At 43.4% G+C, this 21,512-nt stretch overlaps 1 protein-coding gene across 1 annotated transcript in view; it reads right to left on the bottom strand.

The window, feature by feature from the left end:
* Positions 1-21,512, bottom strand: part of arhgef18a (rho/rac guanine nucleotide exchange factor (GEF) 18a) — a 32,519-nt gene that overhangs the window by 7,762 nt on the left and 3,245 nt on the right. The window contains exons 2-15 of the mRNA XM_080726592.1: positions 20,232-20,293; positions 19,633-19,703; positions 16,415-16,513; positions 15,983-16,087; positions 14,940-15,080; positions 10,612-10,877; positions 4,992-5,117; positions 4,261-4,378; positions 3,756-4,010; positions 1,833-1,906; positions 1,311-1,489; positions 931-1,001; positions 363-542; positions 70-234 (exon numbers count right to left, since the gene is read on the bottom strand). Coding sequence (XP_080582718.1) covers positions 70-234; positions 363-542; positions 931-1,001; positions 1,311-1,489; positions 1,833-1,906; positions 3,756-4,010; positions 4,261-4,378; positions 4,992-5,117; positions 10,612-10,877; positions 14,940-15,080; positions 15,983-16,070 — 1,663 coding nt within the window. The 5' untranslated portion in view covers positions 16,071-16,087; positions 16,415-16,513; positions 19,633-19,703; positions 20,232-20,293. The remainder of the gene's footprint in view (positions 1-69; positions 235-362; positions 543-930; positions 1,002-1,310; positions 1,490-1,832; positions 1,907-3,755; positions 4,011-4,260; positions 4,379-4,991; positions 5,118-10,611; positions 10,878-14,939; positions 15,081-15,982; positions 16,088-16,414; positions 16,514-19,632; positions 19,704-20,231; positions 20,294-21,512) is intronic.

Below are 21,512 nucleotides of genomic sequence, written 5' to 3' on the forward strand. Positions count from 1 at the left end.
TAGACTTCCAGTCAACAGCGTCAGCTACAGTAGGCTAATGGGACAGTAAGAGGAGAGAGTCAGGCTTACTGTGACTCTGGTTGGGAGAGGGGCTGCTGTCAAACCCTGCAAAGGTCTGTGCCCTCCTGAGATGGCTTCCATGGCCCTGGTCCTCCTGTGGAGGGCCCTGGTCCTCCTGTGGAGGATGGTGACAATCTCTCATCTGTGACATCAGCAGGTTCTGCAGGTTCTCCACTGTGGACACAAGACCCAACAAGTCAGGGATGGCGAGAGACAGAAAAGTTCAAGTAGTTCTGTGCAAAAAGTTTAACAGGAAAGTTCAACAGATAATAACAGATTATTGTGAGTCTTGCTCCACCTACCCTCAGTGATGGCTCCTTTGAGCAGCATCTCCCCCTGCTGGAGGTCGGAGGCATCTCCATGTAGCAGCAGTCTGGTGTGGTTGGTCTCTAGACCGGTGATGGCCTTGCCACACGTGGCAAAGAGCTGCAGTTTTTCTGTCAGACTCTGCACTATCTGGGTGTCCCTCATCAACAGTTGCTCTGGGAGAAGAACACCAAACACAGTCACACACATGCACGCACGACGCACGTCAATCAATACACACAGATTGGAGAGAGATTTGATTGTGTTTACACTCATGGTACTGTGACTGAGGCATGTTATCAAAGGACATTTCCACTATTGAAAGTCAGAATTATCAAGAAAAAAACCATTCATATCAGCACTGAATTGTTGAATTTTTCAAAAGGAATCTGAATTCTGAGAAATAAAGTTGCAATTGTGAGGAGGGGGGGGGGGGGGGGTCCATGTGTTATATTGTGATTGAAGAAAGACAAATATGAAATATTCCTAGAAATCCTTTCAAAAGCTTTTAACCCTGGAAGACTACTCATATCTGATACAAACGGTCAAGTTCCAAAATCCTACCCTGGAATTCTCGCAGCCTGGCGGCCCTTGCCTCCTGCTCACTGAACAGCTCCTCCTCTCCCTCTGGACAACTAGAACACACCAATGTACCAATATTATTGTCTACAAGAACCGGGTGAACCACAATGTAGCAAGCCAGAAGTGATGTAAATCCCCTCTTCAAATGCAAATATATATTTTTACACAAATGCTTCAATATAATCTGAATTACGAGACAAATACTGGGTGTCCATATCTTGAATATTTAGAGAGACAGCCTAACGCCCCAGGTTCGATTCAGAACCTCAGCAACGTGTCGAAGTGTCCCTGAGCACTTAACCCTAACTTATCTATAGCCAACACCCATCCTATTGTCTCCCCTAGCCCTCTGTCCAGCCTACCTGTCCACAGCATCTCGGATCAGGTTCATCCAGGTGTCACGGTCTGCCTTGGAGCCGGTGTGGATCTCATACATCTCCGGCAGCTGTGAGGAGGCGCAGATGAGGAACATGGCTTTGTCTTCATGGGCCACTTCCCGGACAATTAGCCTCTGGAGGGAGATCACAGATGGCTTGTTGTCCTACGCCAAGTGGGAGAGAAGATCCATGAGGACAATGATAACAACAGTCAGGATTCATGGTTTTGGCTTGGCTTATCTTAAAAGTCCATGTAAAACAAGTAAGTCAGTGTCTTAAACATGTTACTGTGATGTCTAGGTGACACACACACACACACACACACACACACACACACACACACACACACACACACACACACACACACACACACACACACACACACACACACACACACACACACACACACACACACACACACACACACACACACTAAAAATAATAGCAGATCAAATGTTATAGCAGATGTGAAAGCAAGCAAGTCACTGATGCTCTAGGAGAACTCACTGCAGCAAATACAAACTTCTGATCTTTTTCTTGCAAGAGCAGAAGCACGTCCGTCAGCAGCACAGCATGGATGTCTGTGAGCAGAGGAGAGAGAATCATATCAACCTTTCATAATAGAGTAGCCAGACTATATCACTGCTTGGTTATGAGTCTGGTACTTCTATATGGACGTTTTTTTCCCCAATGGGGCACGTTACAAAACATTTCTCTGAGTCTGGACACGATTGGTTAGACCAGACCAATACTGGGCCCTGTTTGGTCATCCAACTCTTCGGGGTGAGGAAATGGATTCACAATTGAGTGGGGACAGACTCTAATCAGCCAAAGGCAAATCTTTTTTTGTACCGGCGGATTCGTCTGATTCCAGGCCAATACTAGAGGTGCAACAGTTTGTCGAACTTATCGATTTAAACGATTGTAAGCTCACAACAAGTCGCATCACACTGCGTTGAGCTTCTAGATTTTGCATAACATAGTTGTGAAGTGCTAAGTGACTAATGATAATCGATTTGTGCATCTCTATTATTTTATTAATAGAAAAAGTAATCAATAAAATAATCCATAGTTGCAGCCCTATTCCATACCAGCTCTTCCTTAGGGAAGTACCATGAAGTTTCTCAAATATCTACACAATGACATTTTGGTAGCCCTTAAAAAGTTGAGGGGAAGTGTTTGTTATATCTGTTAATCTGTGTAGTGACATTATAGCAAAGTACACAGTACTGCAGACTTCCCTGCTGTGAATAATACCACCTCAAACATAGGTGGTATTTATAGGTTTGATTTATAGGTTCCCAATTTGAGCCGTTGAATTATATCAAGCTCCATTTTGTGGGAATGTTACTCTATCCCACAGCCACAGTATTAAATCACACATAATGTGTGATTTAATACCGTGTTGTGCTTTGCTGTTTTTCCGCTTTATGCTACGGTTGTAACACATCCTTAGAACTAATGCTGATATTCTACCCCATGGCTCCCAAAAAAAGACAACACAAATGACTAATAACAACACAAATGACTAATAACTATTGAGGTCAACACAAGTTCATATATTTGGTTTGTTTGACTAATAACCGTACAGTAGAAGGTCAGAGCCGAGGGTTGACACTCAACAACCATTATGCTAGAGGTGTTCAGTCATGAGCCCACAGATGTCTCCAGTGGCTCCTCAGCCAAGCACATGTATGAACTAAATGTCTGACTCTGAACCTGCGGTTCCTCTCGTACTGAGCTGGATTACAATTGCAACAACACATCATCAGTAGGGAAAACTAACCTTTCTCACAATGGTTTAAAACAAGCTTACATTCTCTATTAGTGGGTGAACAATCCAGCGCTTGGTGAATTCTGCTTCATAATGATGGGAAGAGGACTTAAAAAGCAACATTGCTATGAACGCTCGGTCGTCTCGGTTATCCCTAAGGTAACATTACTGACACCTCCCGCTTAAAACCCCAAAAGCCAGAAGGATTGTGAGGCCGTGCTTTCACGGTCTCTACTCATACTGAAAGTCTAGATCAAGCTTAGGACACTTGCTTTGCTGTTTGACAGGTGTACCGCCCCAGTCATACTCCCCACCAGTCACTGTCCAGACATCTGTGTCAGATATCTATGCTCAAATATTATTTGTATGCTCAATAAATATATTGATTCAAATTATTGAATTGGTTTCTATGATTAATAACCGGGACTATTCATTCAATACAAATTCCTCCCTGTCAAACAAAAATAAACCCTTCCCCACATTCGGTGAGTAGCACTTACTCAAAAGATGCTTAAAAAAGGCCAAAGACTACTACCGTGACTTAAGTTGTTTGCCATCTTTATTTAAAAAATAAATTAGGATGGCAAACAGTATGTTATATACAACATTGAAGTCAATTGAATTCCCCAGTCAGGGAGGGTCTGCCCAGTACCCACCTTTGTTTTTGCCTGAAGTTGTTTTCCAAATGATGGTGCCCTCGTGCAGCAGTGTTCTAGCTCCCTGGACCAGGTCCTCCCTGCGGAACAGTCTGCCACCCTTCAGGCGGCCAAGGGACTTGGGCTCCAGACTGCGGCTGATCACATTCAGCCGCACAAGGTTCTTGTAGTCATTGACATAGGAGTCCACCTGGGAGATGGTGTTTCGGATCATATCCAAGGCCGTCACCAGAGACTCATGTTCCTCTGTGTCGGCTGGAGAGAGGTTAAAACAGTGACTTTGTGTCCCTGCTTCAAATCAATCACTCAAAATTGACGCAAGATTTTGACTCAATCAAGTCAATCAAAGTTTAACGCTGATCGGTCCAGTGGTTAGTAGTTACACTTCATAAGCTTTGTCTCCCACCATCTCTGGTGGAGATAGTAAAACCATAACTGTTGCAGTGGCATTATCTGTAGAGGGAGGAACTAAAATGCAGATATTTTACATTTATACAGTAATTACCTTCAGTGTTCTGTAAAATGCGCTCCACAAGGACAGGGTATTTTGTGATGCGCTGAGTCACCAAAAGAAAACAATCGGGGACACCTTGTCTTCTCACAATGGGTGACTGACCAATTCTCTGTTAAATACATGAAAAGAAATAATCCACGTTAAATTCATATAACTTTTTATAGGCTTGAACAATTATGTTGTTATTAGAGTGGGCCTGCACATCTTCTACACCAGTGGTCCTAAACCTTTTCAGGCCGCGACCCCCAAAATAATCATAATTGAAGACTTGATCGAGGCATACATTCAGTTTAACACAGTTCTATTGTGAAAATAGCAGATATACGTGCTCACAGCATGTAGATCAGCTATTTTCACAATTTCTGCCTAAAATATTTGACAATATGGCCAATGTTAGTTTATTTTACAGGTCTTAAAAATACTTAAATTGTCACTTTAGAAATGTGCATATTCCCTCTATACACTTATACTGTGTGTTGGTTTGTTTACTGTTGAGTGAGAAAACAATGTTAACATTTAGCTAAAAATCCGGGGACCCCCCAAAATAATTTGGGGACCCCTCTGGGGCTCCCGACCCACAGGTTGAGAACCACTGTTCTACACAGCAAACCACAACCATTCACTGTGATTACTTCATAAAACAGTTTCATAATGTAGAACAAATGCATTTTGTGAACCGTGATACACAGTATATACTGGGTACCCAAGTACAGAGCACTTACTCTTATGAGGTTCTGGAACCGCTTGTTGTTCTGGAGCTGTTCTTTATACACGCTGGTCGCATCACTGTACTTGCTGCAGAAAAAGCCATAGAAATCCTTCATGTTCTCTCCATGGTCACCTGAAAACTATTACAATAAATGGGATTTGTATAAAGGTTTTAACACATTTAACCTAGTCCTGCACTCCACTTAACCCAAGAGACACCCAAGAGACACTTAACACTTAAGTTGCAGTGATTTTTTCTCTTCAATGTCCCGCGATGCCATGGTCTCCATAGACTTCCATGTAATTTATAGTGCACGGATCGTGCACGCCCATGCCTAGATGATGCACCACGTGTGTGCACACTGTTCACAGCTTTCAAACAAAAAAAAAAACGCTTGGAAATCCGTTCAGGCATTCATGATTTATAAGCCATTATGTTTTCTTCAGATGTAAACAAAAATGGCTGCCATGTTTGAAAGAATGGGTTGGTATGTGGGTTAACATGCAATTTCGCGATCGCGATCATGCCTAATACATTTCTGGAGGTCCAAAAAAAACTTTGAAAAAAAAAGAAAAGAAAAAACGGCCCAAACTTGGGAAACTCTGGGTTGGCACAGGGGTGGTACCTTTTCAAACTCGGGAAACTCTGGGTTGGCACCAGATGTGTTAATAAACACTATGACTACATCATGTTCCTGTAGTAATCAACATGCATGGTGGATTAATGAATACATTGATTTATTAAGCATTTTCATTTACAATCCGGACAATCATATCTAGATTGAAACTCCAATGAAATCGAGGACTGCCAGGTTAATGTGTGGTGGCGTTTACGAGTAAATGAAAACGGCTGATGGTTTATCTGGCTGCATGTAAACTGAGACACTGGAACTCCCAGTACAGCTCCGTATATCAGTGTTCATCTGAAAACAACTTAGAACAGCTCAGTCCTCCTCATTTTGGGTTACCGTAATTACAGCTACTAGGTGTCATATTAGGAATTCTGAACCACTGAAATGGCAGATTTCAGATTGCATGACACAGTTTTTTTTTGTTTTGCTACATAAAGCCAGAACAGGAGAACACTATCACATTTGAAATGTACAACACAGATGAAAACAAAAATGTTGATAACAGAGTTGTAAAGGGTTATGTTTGTCCCTTTACGTTTGTCTCTCAGCAGAATAACAGATGTGTGGAATTTCAGGCAATTTGGTGGGAATGATCAGTAGACTGATCTGAACACAATGACTATTGGATCAAAAAGGTAAAGGTCACAATCAAGGGCAAATTACATAATCAGTCATATTTCAGTTTCAAAATGTCATATCTTGACAACTGCAGAGTTTTGATGGATATGTAATTGAGTTTTGCAATACATTTCACACAACTATTACCAAAACTACACTATGAATAGCCACAGAGTCCACTGATGTCTCAAGTATCAATGGCTTTCACGACACTTTACCCTGACAGAATAAAAGAAACATAACACAGACACAAATTTTCTTCCTTTAACAGGGAATATACCACAGCATTGAAGGCAGTCAAGTCCTTCTTAAAATTATGCCAGTGACAAAGCATCATTCCAGGGCTATGAGGACAGACCGTAAAACACACCCCCATCTGTACTTTCCTTCAGACTCAGTGCCTGAGTGCACCTGTAATGAACAGTGTGGGCTGGATAACACAATAAGAAAGAGAGGGGGCGGGCAAGCTACAGTGGGTGGTTGCTTAGTGCAGTAGAAGCCAATATCTAATGCCATTTTATCACCATTTTCAAGCTCAACTATTAAGCACTTTAATCACGGTGTCCCAATTTTGGACACGTCAGTCACTATGGGTTCAAAAATCAAACAATCGGTTTGAAGTGGAGCAGCTATACCCTATGTGTCTAGGCTGCACAACAGTGTCTGTCAGTACCGTACAGTACTGGTATGTCTAGGCTGCGCAATAGTGTATAAGCGGTATTGCAGCTATTTATGCTGAACGGGCCAGGGGGACAGGGCATGACGGAGACACACAAAGCTATCCATTGGGAGCGCTGTTCCAGTTCCACCGCTCCAAAAACGTGAGAATTCATGATGCAACTGGTGAGCTTAATGTTAAATTCATAGCTGGCATTGATGTGGCAGCCACTGGCAGGGACAGGGTCTAATGTTAGGGCAGACCATCTGAACAGAGAGATGCACCTGTTCCTAATTAGCCCTTTTCATCTCATACAGAGAGCCCACTTGATTATGAAAAATCAAACCTCGGTTCGAAGTGGAGCGGTGAATTTGAGCAGTTCCAGGTAAATGTATAAAAAAATCACACCCGTGTGAAGTGGAGCTGTGTGTGTGTGTGTGTGTGTGTGTGTGTGTGGATCATGTGTACCGATTTTTGTGACATTTGAAGAAAATATGTAGGAGAAGGAGCAAAAAGTGTGTTTTGGAGAAAATTCAAGATGGCGGAAAATCTATCATGGCGCAAATGGGCGTGGCCTATATGGGGAGATGCGTCATGACCCAAGGAATCCAGGGAAAAAATATTTTTAATTTTCCGACCTACGGTTCAAGAGTTACAGGCCAAAACGTAAAGTGGGGTGTTATGGCGCCACCATGCGGCCAAATGACACAATTATTTTTTATTTAATCCTTGAAATCATTATGAACCTCCTCTCCAAGTCTTGAAACTCTAGCCCCTATGGTTTGCGAGAGACAAATAATTGAATGTAAGTTTTTGCAATTCCCATTATAAGTCAATGGGGAAAATTAATTCACTAATAAATTAATATCAATTAAACTATAGAACCTTTCTCTTAGAAAAGTAATAGCCCACGATTCCCGAGTAAGCCGGTCGATTTGACATATGGCGCGAGTGTGTGGTGGCAAAACTGTGGGACTAGTGGCGTGCCGAAGTTTAGGAAGTTCAGGCTACATACACACAGACACACACACACAGACACACAGACAGACAGACAGACACACACACAGACCCACACAGCCACGTATAGGGAGCCTGTGCTTCACACAGCTCCAAAAAATATAAATATATTCACCTATTTATATATTGACATGTGTCAATTCTTGATTGCCCGTGGCTCGCTACGGTGGCTGCATGCTGAATAGATGGAACAGAGATATTTTGGATAGACTGTTCAAAGTCCCTGACTTTTTTCACCTATTTTATATATTGACATGTGTCAATTCTTGATTGCCCGTGGCTCGCTACGGTGGCTGCATGCTTCGTGAGCCTCCACTCTAGCGGCTATCACGGGCAGACGCAGACAGCAGAGGGGGTCGATTCGAGATACGCCAACATACCATGCTTGTTAGTTGTTATTAACGGACTACACACACACACACAACAGCTGATCTTCACGCAGACAACACCTCGATGTGCGTCTTGCGCGAGGCGTTGTGAGCTTGCAGCTCTCTCTCTCTCTCTGAAATACGATTCTCTCTCTCTCTGTCTCTCTCCCTCCTCTCCCCCCGTCTCCCTCTCGCTGCCGTTAACCTTTGTTTTTATCGCGACGGTGTGTGTGTGTGTGTGTGTGTGTGTGTGTGTGTGTGTGTGTGTGTGTGTGTGTGTGTGTGTGTGCGCGTGTGTGCGTGTGTGCGTGCGCATGCGTAGATCCTGTTCGAACTGAACGAACGTGGTGTGTGTGTGTGTGTGTGTGTGTGTGTGTGTGTGTGTGAGGCGCGCATGCGCAGCTAGATCCCGTTCTGACTAAGACAATTTCTCAGACTGACTAAGACAATTTCTCAGACTAGCCTGGACACACAAAACGACGTACAGGGAGCTTGTGCTAGCACCGCTCCAAAAATATCAACCATTTAAACACTATACAGACATTGTATACTGAAAAAAAAAAACATTATAGATTCATATTCATAGCTTTGCCATAATTTTATTTTACCACTGCCTCACAGAGTGAAATGTGAAAAAGTGAATGTATGACAGAAAAGAATGTATGATGATGATAATCGGACAGGACAAGGGTAAAGGGATAGTTACATTTTGGGGGAAAGTTTACTCTTTGCCAAGAATATGACAAACCCATGGAGGAGTTAGTGGGCTCTGTCCCTTCCTCCTGTACAAATGGAGCAAGAAATTCAGCTGGTTCTGTCCTCATTGAAAACAAATGTTTGGATGCACTTGTATCTGTCTGAGTCTGTCTCTCTCTCCATCTCTGTCACTCACAGCTGACGGTCAGAAGCTACTAGTATACGTCCCATACCGAATACCAAAACACTGCATAAAATTGGCTTCCTCGCAAACAGCCACAACTGCATTGTTAAGCGGCACCTATGTGTGCATGGCAATGTGATTACTAATGCACAGTAACCACAAATCTACAGCAAGCAACACTTGATTTGATCCCTCTCTTCACCCTGTCTGACTGGTTCCTCAAGTCATGTTCTTTGTATTCATTTGCAAAGGTAAATGGACTCGGGCGATGGGTAATGTTGATATTGTGAATTGAATGTTAGCCTAATGTTACATACAGTATGTAGTATGTACAGTAAGGTATTTGCAAACCAACTGATATTGACCTCCGATCTCTCACTTTTACTGTTACTTTAGATGACCATTTCTATGCATTTGATGTATTGATGTTGATGTTACCTTGCTTATTGTTGTTCACTCTCAATTAAGAGACCCTTGATGTCTGAATCAAGGGTCTTCAACAGGGGGTCTGGGACCCCTAGGGGGTCCTCAAAGTTACTACAGGGGGTCCTCCAAATCTGAAATCAGAAACTTTTTTCTCCTTTTTTATATTAACCACTTGAACCATAGTGTTCATATTCTGAGAAATGTCGCCAAAAATAGCAGATCTACAAGCTGCGAGGCGTTGTGAGCTTGTAGATCGGCTATTTTCGGCAAAGAGGTTTGGTTTAGAGGGGAAAAAAGAGCAGACAGAGTGAAAGGTCAAGGTATTAAGTATTGACGGTTCAAGTGGTTAAATATCTGAAAACACAAATTTACATGAATCCAAAATACACTGATGATTGTGCTGTCAAAACAGTGAAACTATGGAATCTATGAAAAGGTGGTGGGGGTCCCTGCTTCATCTCTTTCTCAACTAAGGGGTCCTTGGCCTGAAAACGTTGAAGAACCCTGGCCTAAATTGTAAATTGTGAGAGATATACAGTTGTGCTCGAAATTATTCAACCTTCTCTGACAAATTTGTTAATTAGTGTAGCCACTTCCTTCGACTTAGAACTTGTTTACAATGCTCAAAACTGTACTTTTTGGAACATTCAGTGCCTTTGCAATTGTTTTATAACCTTTTAATTTTTTGTACAAAGCAATAACATCCTCTCTGAACTTTTCTGACCATTCCTTAGCCATGTTTCTAACTGCTCTAATCACAGTCAACAAGTCAACAAAATTCTAGTTAGGCCAGAATACACATCTGACGCAAACTGTTTAAGCCCTTGATTTGTCGATTGCAGTTGATTACAGAGGTTTTCAGGAGTAATTAAGAGTTGAATAATTGAAAGTGAAAGGGGTGTGAAAGTTGAGCTATTTACATTGTTCTTGTATGATTTATTTATTTGATTCAGTTGTCAGTTTGTGAATTTAGCCAATAAACCAAATTTGTAGAGAGGGTTGAATAATTTTTAGCACAACCGTAGCATTTCCTACCTGAGAGATGAGTATATCGGCCAGCTGTGTGATCTGGTAGTTGTAGTTGTTGGCAGGGCTGACAGGGTCTTGGTCCTGGGCTTCCTTGCGCCGCCGCTTGAGGCTGGCCAGGAATTGCTGGTGTAGCGCCAGCAGGTGCTCTACCACGGGGAAGAGGCGCTCCAGCTTGTCCTTGTCCATCTGCAGGGTCTCCTTCATCTCGGACATGTAGACGTAGAACAGGATCTTGAGGGTTCGCACGTGGTGCATCTCCGTCTGCATCAGCTCTGGGGGGAAACAGAGGGAGATGTCCAAAACCGTTCGTTTTAATCATAAAATCATGAAAACAGACGATCTACAAGCACACCCGCGAGGCGTTGTGTGCTTGTAGATCGTCTGTTTTCACTACTTTTGTGCGACGGCCTTGTCTGATGAAGCAAGGTACAAATTTGAAACCTGGAGATACAAGGTTTCTGCCTGACAGTGACGATATTCTTGTCATGACAGCTTTTTCAAATAATGGGCACCTGGCTGTTTTTGTTTGTATGTGTATATGTTACAGTATGTTCAAGAAACCAGTAAAAGTTGTCAAGGAGCACTCGTTTTGACGTTCACCACACACTAATCACCACCAGATGGCGACGTCAGCCACTGCTCTGCCATTCACCAGAGTGTATATAAGAGAGTTACGTCACGCTTTGAACTCGCCGCAGACCGGAAGTGTTTACTCTTTATTTACTAGCCTAGCCTAGCCTAGCCTAGCCTAGCCATTAGCTCCATTGTAGTCACTTGGACAGGGCGTTTAACGTGCGCTTGCCCAGGCCTTACGGCCTGGGCATAAATATAACGATTGCATTCACCACGGCTTCGTAACTCGCGCGGCGCTCCGCCGGCCGCGCGGCCCTGGCCCGCTCTTCGCCCGGGGGCGAAGAGCAGGACCAAGGTCCGCTGGCCTTCGCGCCGCTTGGGGCTTCGTGGACCCAGGGGGGCCTCGTAACTCGTTTGGGCTTCGTGGATACAGGGGGGCTTCGGTAGCCGCTCGCAGTGTCGTGGACAATAGAGCGGCGCACCGCCTGGAGTACGTTGTTGTGGCGACCGCTTGCTCCGCCCCGTGCCGCACCACGAGTGCTCCGCGTCTCGAATGTGCTGTTTCTCTAATATACTATGACATATATATACTGTACACTCCGTATGAGGGCTCGTTTACACTGTTTTTGCAAAGAAGATTCCGCAAAATGAAAAGTCAGATATGCCTTCCGCTCAGACGACAACAGCATTTCCGGGGGTTAAAAACGGAAGATAGTAAATCCGGATTTCTTTGTGAAATTCTGTGAAACGATCCTCCTTGCGTTTCCATCTAAACGGGCGAGTTACAGGGAAACCGCAAAACGTGTGATGTAATGACTGACGCTGCAAAGCCGACAGCAGCGAAGCGCAGTGAAGCCTTTGCGCTACCATGGTGATTATGTAAACAAATGCTGTGACAAGGAAGGAAGTAGAGCGGACATGATGTCACACACTGCCAGATAGGCTGTCTCTGCCACCTAGCGACCTCTATGGACATGCCATGCACATATGAATGCTGGATAAAATTGAAAACGCAACAGCGATGTCCCGGGACCTCGCCGTTTTCTCTACAGAGCGTTGCCGTCTAAACGAGGCCTTAGTGTCATGAATGGTGCACCCCATGATTTCTGGTCTCTTTTTGTGTTGTGGTGCAGTTGAGTAAAGCACCTAAAACCAAACTCAGGGTTCCCACACATTTGTACCAATGAATTTCCAAAACTTTTCCAAAACCTTTCCAGAATATTTAACCCAATTTCCAGGACTATATAACGATCATTCAGCACAATAACGAGTCTCTTACTTATGTGCAATGCCCCAAAAAAGGCAGTATAGCAAAAATAAAGCGTGCACGCCGCAAACGGACCATGGCATGCATGCGTTTTGTGCACTATGGACACGCACGTGCCCACGTCAAAAGGTAAGAAATTCATGGCAGGGAACCCTCAAAATCGATTTATGGTGTAACAGGACCCTTGATCAATTCCAAAACATTTCCAGTACTGGAAAATATTTTTCTAATTTCAAAATATTTCCAGGAATTTCATGACCGTGGGAACCCTGCAAACTGTTCCAGTGAAATTGCTTGGTGGCCAGCAATGGAAGACTGCACAAGTGCACATGAACAGTATCATAGATGCACATAACTCACACAACTACTCCCCTCCCCCAGGGCACTGCTGTAAACACAAATGGCTCGGAAAAAAAGGAATTGCAGCTATCATGGAGGTCATTGTTAGAGCATAGGTGTGGTTGTCCTAAGTGTCTGTCTGATGTCATGAAGTCATTATCCATCACCACAACAGCAGGCACTGTCAATTCTGCTTTAGCATGCAGTTATTATGCACTTTACTGTAATTGTTGCTCTAATCCTCTTCCTTTCTACATTGCATCATTACAGCATGGCGGTTCATTGTCTGAGGGAACACTTAGCTAGAGGGACTTGCTGTCTAACAGCTTGCTCAATGAGAGTGACAGACAGACGCTAGTCCTCACATTGCCGCAAAGACTAGGGCAGTCCTTCATATCGGGACGGTGCTAGAACGTGTTTTTAAAGCCGAGTGGCTGAGGGTTTTAGAAGCGGTGGTTCTTGCTGCCGTTCCAGCCCAGATATTGAATTTAGATTTTCGAGAGACAGCCGCTGATACGAACGACCTACGGCCTGGTCGCGACCTAGGCCACGACCTGGAGGTCGTAGGTCCCGGTTCTGGAGGTCGTAGTTCGCGGTACATACTTGTTAGGTCGCGGCCGGTCTAGTTTCGCGACCCCCGGCCGTGGTTGCGCCACCTCGGTCGTCCCCGGGCCGTCTTTTTGCAGAATATTCTAGAGCAGCAGCGCTATTCAACCTTTTGAAGCTTGTGATTGGCTGAACCGGAGGTAGGAAGCGCTCCATTGTAGTCACTTGGACCGCGCGAGGTGCACCAAAACCTATCCTTAACCCTAACCCCAACTCTAACTCTAACCCTAACCTTAACCCTAACCCCAACTCTAACCCTAACCCTAACCCTAACCCTAACCCTAACCCTAACCTGCCGACACTGAGTAGCTAACCTGCCGACGCTGTTGAAAACGAGCGCTCCTTCCCTTAGCAAGCGTAGAGTTTCTAAACTCGCGTCCCTTCCCTTAGCAAGCGTAGAGTTTCGATCGCGGCGCTCCTTCCCTTAGCAAGCGTAGAGTTTCTAAACTCGCGTCCCTTCCCTTAGCAAGCGTAGAGTTTCGATCGCGGACTTCCCAGGTCGCTGAATTACGACCGAGATCGCGCAAAACCTCCAGAACCGGGACCTACGACCTCCAAGTCGTGGCCTAAGTCGCGACCAGGCCGTAGGTCGTTTGTATCAGCGGCTCTTGCTGGGTGTAGAACTCTGATGGTCTAGCTATGTGAGACTCCACAGATGGAAATGATAATATCATACAAGCAATAATATCCCTGCATTGTCAAATGCCATTGGAACATTAATACCACACAAGAGCCCGTGGTATATCATAATTGTATTGTGTCTGAGTGCCTAATTTACCGCCAGAGTTTAAATATCGTCTATCTATGATTTTTCACTAACTGTGAAAAATAATAGAATACTATGCGTCACCTCAATCTGCCCACGGGTGGTAAAAAAGACTGGCTCTCTTGAAATTGGGAAAAGAAATTGGTCCGATAGTGATAATACAATGCAGAGTTAGACGGAGCGGAGCGGAGTGGAGTCTGCTTCAGTGACACATGCAAATGGAATGTATGGTATGCAAGTTTCTCCCCGGCCCCTGTTGACTTGATCAGCTGTTTTCTTTTTGTGGTCATGTGATCCAAGTGGCTCCACGTGGTCCACAGAATCCCCGAAACAAATGGTGACTCATAGGTTAGCAAACAGCACCATCTAGCGTAAAAAAAAAAGAAAAAAACGTCTTTGGCAGTCATAACTATGGGACTGAAAGCGTCAGGGAGATAAATAATGACACAGTACAGTATGAATGAATATGGGGTTGGCTGCGAGGCGTGAGCTTGTAGATCGGCTATTTTCGGCAAAGACGTTTGGTGTAGAGGGGAAAAAGAGCAGATTAAGTACAGAATACAGATGTCAAGTTACGTATTGACAGTTCAAGTGGTTAAATACGTATCTGAAAACACAAATTGACAAATCCAAAATACACTGATGATCGTGCTGTCAAGCAATGAAACTATATGGAATCTATGAAAAGGTTGTGGGGGTCCCTGCTTCATCTCTCTCTCAACTAAGGGGTCCTTGGCCTGAAAACGTTGAAGACCCCTGATATAAACTGAGCCGTGTACCTACCGTAGATGACATCCTGTCTTTTAACAGCCTGTTTGTCGAGGGCTTTAAGGTAGCTCTGGTCCACAGCCACGCTCCAGGAGTCTGCCTCTAAGTGTTGAGCATCACCCTCCAGCTCATCACGCAACATTGAATATTGGCCATCTGGATAATTAGTAGAAAGACAGTCATACAGCTGCACACTACTTTAAGTTAATAGAGTAACAAAGTCATGACGTCGTCGCTCGCTCATCCCCCGGTTCGCGGAAATATTTTCTCTATGGAGAATAACATGAAGTCATCTTAATATCGTCTCATAAGCATTGTGGTCCAAAAATAAACAAACGGTCTCCACGATATTGTAGAGTATGGTTTATGATAGTCAGTCACTAATATTTGATACAGTCTGTTTCTGGTGAAAATGTAACTAATTCGGCGACAGTAACATTATTTTCTCACCATCAGTTGATTCTTCATATCCATATGGTTCAAACCGCTGAGACCATTTGTTTATGTTTGGAACACAGTTCTTATATGACACGATATGAAAAAAGTCTATGGGAATTCAGAATGGGGGGGGGGGAAACGGGAACCAGGTAGTTTCTCAAAGATTCTGGCTTAAGTAGTAAAATAAAGTTCAGTGACTGTTGGTCTGAATTGGTTAAACAAAAATAAAGCTCAATAATGAATAGGCTATTTTTTTATAGTTTGCTTGTTCTTTGTATAATTAAAGTTATATGTTCTTTTCACAATATTGACAGTGTATAATGTTCTTAATTTGAGCTCATTAGTTAAATGCTCTCATAATGGAAAGCTTAATCAAATGTAAGTTCTTCAAATTGAATAGAAAATGTTGCACTTTTTGACAAAACACAAAAGTTGATCTAGGACTCTCCACAATTGGGACTGGACCCCGAAATCCATCGGTCTGACTCTAGTCAAAAGCACTTAAGCTAGTCTCATCAACCAGGGATTGCAGCTCTGGGTTGACAGGCTGTTATGATAAGAGGTACAGCAGGGACCTTTCAACAGGCCCTCATCCCAGATCATTATTACAAACAACTGACCTTCCAGGTTGATGGACTCAGCTGTGGAGGGGGCCAGGGACGCAGAGTCGTCAAAGAGCTTGAATCGCAGGCCATCGGTCTCTTCCATCTGTGCTGAGACGGAATCTTGAAGGTATGTGATAAAGATGAGGGTTGATAGTTAATGAGTGATGTCAGGGGAAGGGGATGGCACGCGAGCATGCAGACACACACTTAAATCAGTGCACTCATGCATATACAGTACGCACGTGCATGAACTTTTACTCAAAACACTCACCAAGCCCCCATATACAACAAAAACACAATAGGTCTACGCAGGTCTAGACCCATAACCACTTAAATATACACATATACTTTGTTGGAATAAGTGCCCCAGGTGTGTATACTAGGCCCCTTCCTTTTTTTCCCTCTACACACACACACACACACACACACACAAATGCACACACCAACCTGGGAATAGTTCTCAAGGGTGGAAGTAGTCTGTGCTAATGGATTAGGGTACAGCAGGAAAGGCCATTGGAGGCTGGGGGAGACACACTCTCCCTAGGACTGAAAGGAAGAGAGATACAGTATTAACTCATACCCTGCCAAAAAAGAAGTTTCTATGATAAAAACGTCTTTAAAACGTCTTTTTCACTATGGACCTCCCTGCCAGACGTCTTCTGAACGTCTTTTTTTTTTTAAATAATAAAAAAATAATAATAATAATAATATTGAAAAAAAATTTTTTTGAAAAAATAAATTTTTGGACCTCCAACAGTGTACTAGGCATGATCGCGATCGCGAAATTGCATGTTTAACCCCCATACCAACCCCATCTTTCAAACATGGCAGCCATGTTTGTTTACATTTGAAGAAAACATAAGGGCTCCTTTCTCCTGAATGCCTGAACGGATTTCCAAGCGGATTCTTTTGTTTGAAAGCTGTGAAAAGCATGCACATGCATAGTGCATGATCTGTGCACGAATGTGTGCACCAGCGTGCACACTATTTTTTTAACCCTTTGTTGGCGAACCGGCAATATAAGAGGTCATCCCTCTTTAAATATGGCACCGACTGAGTTAAGGGTCTGAATTACCAGTGGTTCCACATGAAAACTAAGATGACTTACACATGAAGTACCGTAAGTGGCCTTAGAAATGTGCCTCATCTCTCACATATACCCTCAAAACAATGTAAACACTGGAATGGTCATAAAATATACTCAGCACAAAAAGAAAGGAAACTTGACTTCAGTCCATTATATCTCCCCTTTAATAATACCAAATTGTATTGTGTTCTATATCATTTTTATCGTTGATTTGTCACCTTAACCCTTTCCAAGCCACGGGGAGCCCCTTAATATTAAAACCGTACTATATCGGACTTCCTAGGGGGGGGGGGGGGTCTCAGCCGCTCGTCTTTTCCCGTACTTTCCCGTATTTACCGAAATAAATGATTTTCATCCGAAAATCGGCGATCGTCTAACCTTCCCTAGTCACCACTCGTGCATCGATAGCTCATGGCTGGTCTGACATGAAGCAGAAGTGATGTCATGGCCCTTTCCTTCTCCAAGGCAACTTCCCCCATTCGGTTACTGTCTGTACACGAGTGCTTCTACTGCAGCCGTGCTGGGGGCTTTGCTAGCGAAACTTTTCAGTTCTACTCTTGAGTCACACATGGATTATTTGAGGGGACATCGCGCACGCGAAACGCACGGGGACATGATGCGTCAGCCGAATCTCCCACTCTAAGCCAATGCAGATTGAGAACTTCACTGGGAACTGGGGTGAGTAAAACAACCCGGATCGCGGAATGGTAATGGGGGATGAAGACCACGTGATATAGCGCTGGATGTCTGGTAAAATGAATGCGGTTCAGATCATAATATAATAATAGAAATTTCACGGCTAATCTACCAACAACCATTCTATTTTGGACGGCAAAGAGTTAAGAACGAGGTACAGCTTGTAAGCATCGGGCATTCAAGGCATGAGCTACACAGCCAAACATGTGGGTAGCGCCGACCAAGATTTTGCCAAAATGGCTTGCAATACTGTTTGTTCTGCTGGCATGTACTCTCGTTCTGAGCTTAACATTAACAAAGTGTAAAAATGGCCAATATGTGTTGTTTTTTTCTTTTCCTTATTACTGTGGGAGAGTGTAATCATTCAATGCTCCAAGCAACAAAGGTGAACACCAAAAGAACAGTATTGCAGGCCTGCCAGGCCATTTTGACATTTTTGGAGGGGCGCTACCCCCACACGTTTGGCTGTGTTGCTCATTCCACGAATACCAGATCCTTACAAGCTGTACCTTGTTGTAAAGGTGACAAATCAATGATAACAATGATATCAAAGACAATACCATTTGGCATAATTAAAGGGGGGATATAATGGACAAAATGTTGGCCAATTCTGGGTCGGCGCTACCCACGCGTTTGGCTGTGTAGCTCATTCCACAAATCCCAGATCTGTACCTCGTTGTAAAGTACCTGTACCTCGTTGTAAAGGTGATGAATCAACGATAAAAATTGGTGGTATTATTAAAGGGGAGATATAATGGACGGAAGTCAAGTTTCCTTTCTTTTTGTGCTGAGTTTATATCAAGTCTGAAGAAATGTGTATTATAAATATATTACAATATAGATTTTGGGGGGGCGGGGGGGTTATGGCAATGTATCACATTAGAAAATGTAAGTCACAACATTCAATTCCTCTAAAGTGCAGCAGGTAAGGATGCTTCAATGATAACTGTGTATGCAGGTAGGAAGCTGGCAGGGGAATATGTTCTTTGTCACTGCACTATGGACTCCTATAAGGTTGGTTTGGGAGTGAACTGGGAGGGATAGCGACGTGTCTGCACATTATGCCCTCCCGGTGAGGGCCAACTGTTGGGGTTATCAGTGACAGGGACTGTTCATTGTACAAACTGATTTGGCACAACGATTAAATTGGTAGGGGAACTAAAACCTGTTGGTAAATGTAAACGTAAAAGTTCAATAAATCGATTGAAAGCTTAAATAAAAAACGTGGCTCAGCCACTGCTTGACTACAGTCTGTCTTGGTATGATGGTGAGAGTTCAGTCTGAATTTTATTTTGATTGACCCATTATCAGTCCTATGGCACCACATCAATACAGCATGGAATTCTGGACACAATCTTATCCAACAACAACAACGTTTTGAGTACGAGAGGCCAAATTTCATGAAATGGTAGTCCGCGGCTCAAAGAATGCTGTATAAATAACGGACCTTGATATGAAAAGGTTTGAAAACCACTGCTTTAATTGTTGGGGTATTTGTCGCTGTATATTTGTACATACGTGAAATGTGTCCTCTGCATTTAATCAACCCTAACTATTAGGAGTTCTGGTGAAGTTCCATTAATACAAGGGCCAGGGAGAAGTTAGATGTAAAGTGTCTTGCTCAGGGACACTGTCACATAAACTGGGTGGTCTGGGGGCTGAACCGCCACATCCCGATTACCAGATGGACTCTACCCACTCCACTTTACACCCCATCATCAAAATACAATTGAGGATTTTTGGTTTTTGTTGTGTGGAAGGCAGTAACAGAAACAGATACTTGAGGAGGGTGCTTCTAACCCCATTACACTCATTACATAGATCATATTATGAGAGGTTCAAAAGATTAACATTTATTAGTTTACAGGAACATTAAACTCACCTTCACTTTGCTGCTGACAACCCTTAACGCTTTATGGTGCTCACTCAATGTCCCTTCAAACAGTGATGTTTCTGCATACGAAAAGAAAATAAGAGAACCAGATGAAGCGTGCTTGTCACAGTACTGAATCCCAACAAAAGGCTCGTTTCAAAACTAATCTGGCCCTGTGGAGAGAGAACTGGTTTGGCAGACTGTGACAGCACAGCTCAAGTCTGACCTGCTCTAAGGCAAAGACACATGACAGAGTAGTTGCCTCGGAGGAAGCTAAACATGGAAAAATAACACAGATAAACATGCTATGCTAACCATCGCTAGGGGCTAATTGATTTAGATGGGGTGCTCAGGTGCCCAACAGGGCGTGTCTCGTGGTAGTTCAGTGGTACGGCTGAGTTTCACGAGTCTCTCTTTCTTCTTCTTTAACCTAAGATGGTACACATATCCACTGCGTGCACTGGGAATAGGTCCGACAGTGAGACAGACGTAATTGCATGACAATAATTATTCAAAGTGAGCTTTGAACCTTTCCTGTGTTGTCCACTACTACAGTAGCTGTTCTTAAACTAACATTCACATAACGTCTGGAAATGAAAATGTCTTACCTGTTTTTTTCCTCTATACTCTTTTCAATGCAAGTTATCTCTTCTTGGATGTCCTCATGGCACTGAAGAAACAGAAAATAAACATATGGAAAATGTGCCAAAAAGAATGCCAGTGAAGCTAATGAGGAAGGTAGTACTAGCAACCAAAAATAGCTTTGGTGTCAAATCTGACCAAGAGTCTAGCCCAGATCACTTACAGTGTGTGTGTGTGTGAGTGTGTGTCCGCCCGCACGTGTGTTGTGTGTTTTGGCAGGCTCTTGCACTGAACCTACTGTATCTTCTGTTGTGTACACACGCCTCCCTAAAATCAGCAGCGGTTCTAATATACACTGACCATTGTCAGCTCAATCCTTTACAACTATTGCCTCTGAAGAATCATACAGAAGCAGAGCAAACACCCTTTCTGCGATGTGGGATGAAGCAAGCCATATTACACAAATACACATGGGCATACTGTGCATGAGGAGATAGTAGTATATATGGGTGGCTAACGTTTTTAAAATTGCCATATGGGCTAATCCAATACACGTAGCAAAGCCCATTATGGCTTGGACAAAATGTGTCCCAGCATATCAAAAGGAATTAGTTTCAATTTGGTTTCATGCAGGATAATTACAGACAGAGGACTGGGGTTAGGACTTGCAGTACTTTTGTAGCACCGTGTTATTATTTTAAAGCTAAAAAGCACATGTTGAACAACAAGACACGCCCAAAACACACATTACTGTTTGACCAAAGAAGCTGTGAAAATGTCACACAGCCCAACACATGCATGCACGTGCACACACACGCACGCACACACACAGATCCTAACACTGTCTGCACAATAGAGGCTTAAACCCATCTGTTGTTTACCTTTATAAACTTGAAGTCACTCTGTTAAATTAATACAGAGCCTATTTCAGTTTTGAACATTACATGCACCTTTTTATCAATCAAGCAAGCCGTCGTCAAAGAAAGGGGGACACCCACTCGGTCTGTCTCTCTTCCTTTGACATTGGCATAGCCATTAATGACTCTTGTCTCGAGAGAATACCTTTTTATAGGATAAAATGTCAGCATACTTGGGAGGGGGGTGCATCTCTTGTGGCCATCAAACGCTTGACACTTTCAATAACAAAAGACTAATAATCCCCTGTAACGCTACTTCGATCTCATGCCATCTGGGCGAAGAACCTTGAAGTGGGAAAAGGTTCGTTTTAGCAGGAGTTTTGTCCCCTCAATCCCCTTGTGGCATTAAACAGACTGCCCTGTCGATAGGATGGTTTCTGTGCACAGTGG

This window comes from Nannobrachium achirus (assembly GCF_963921795.1).
Source record: "Nannobrachium achirus genome assembly, chromosome: 5".
NCBI classification, from domain to species: domain Eukaryota; kingdom Metazoa; phylum Chordata; class Actinopteri; order Myctophiformes; family Myctophidae; genus Nannobrachium; species Nannobrachium achirus.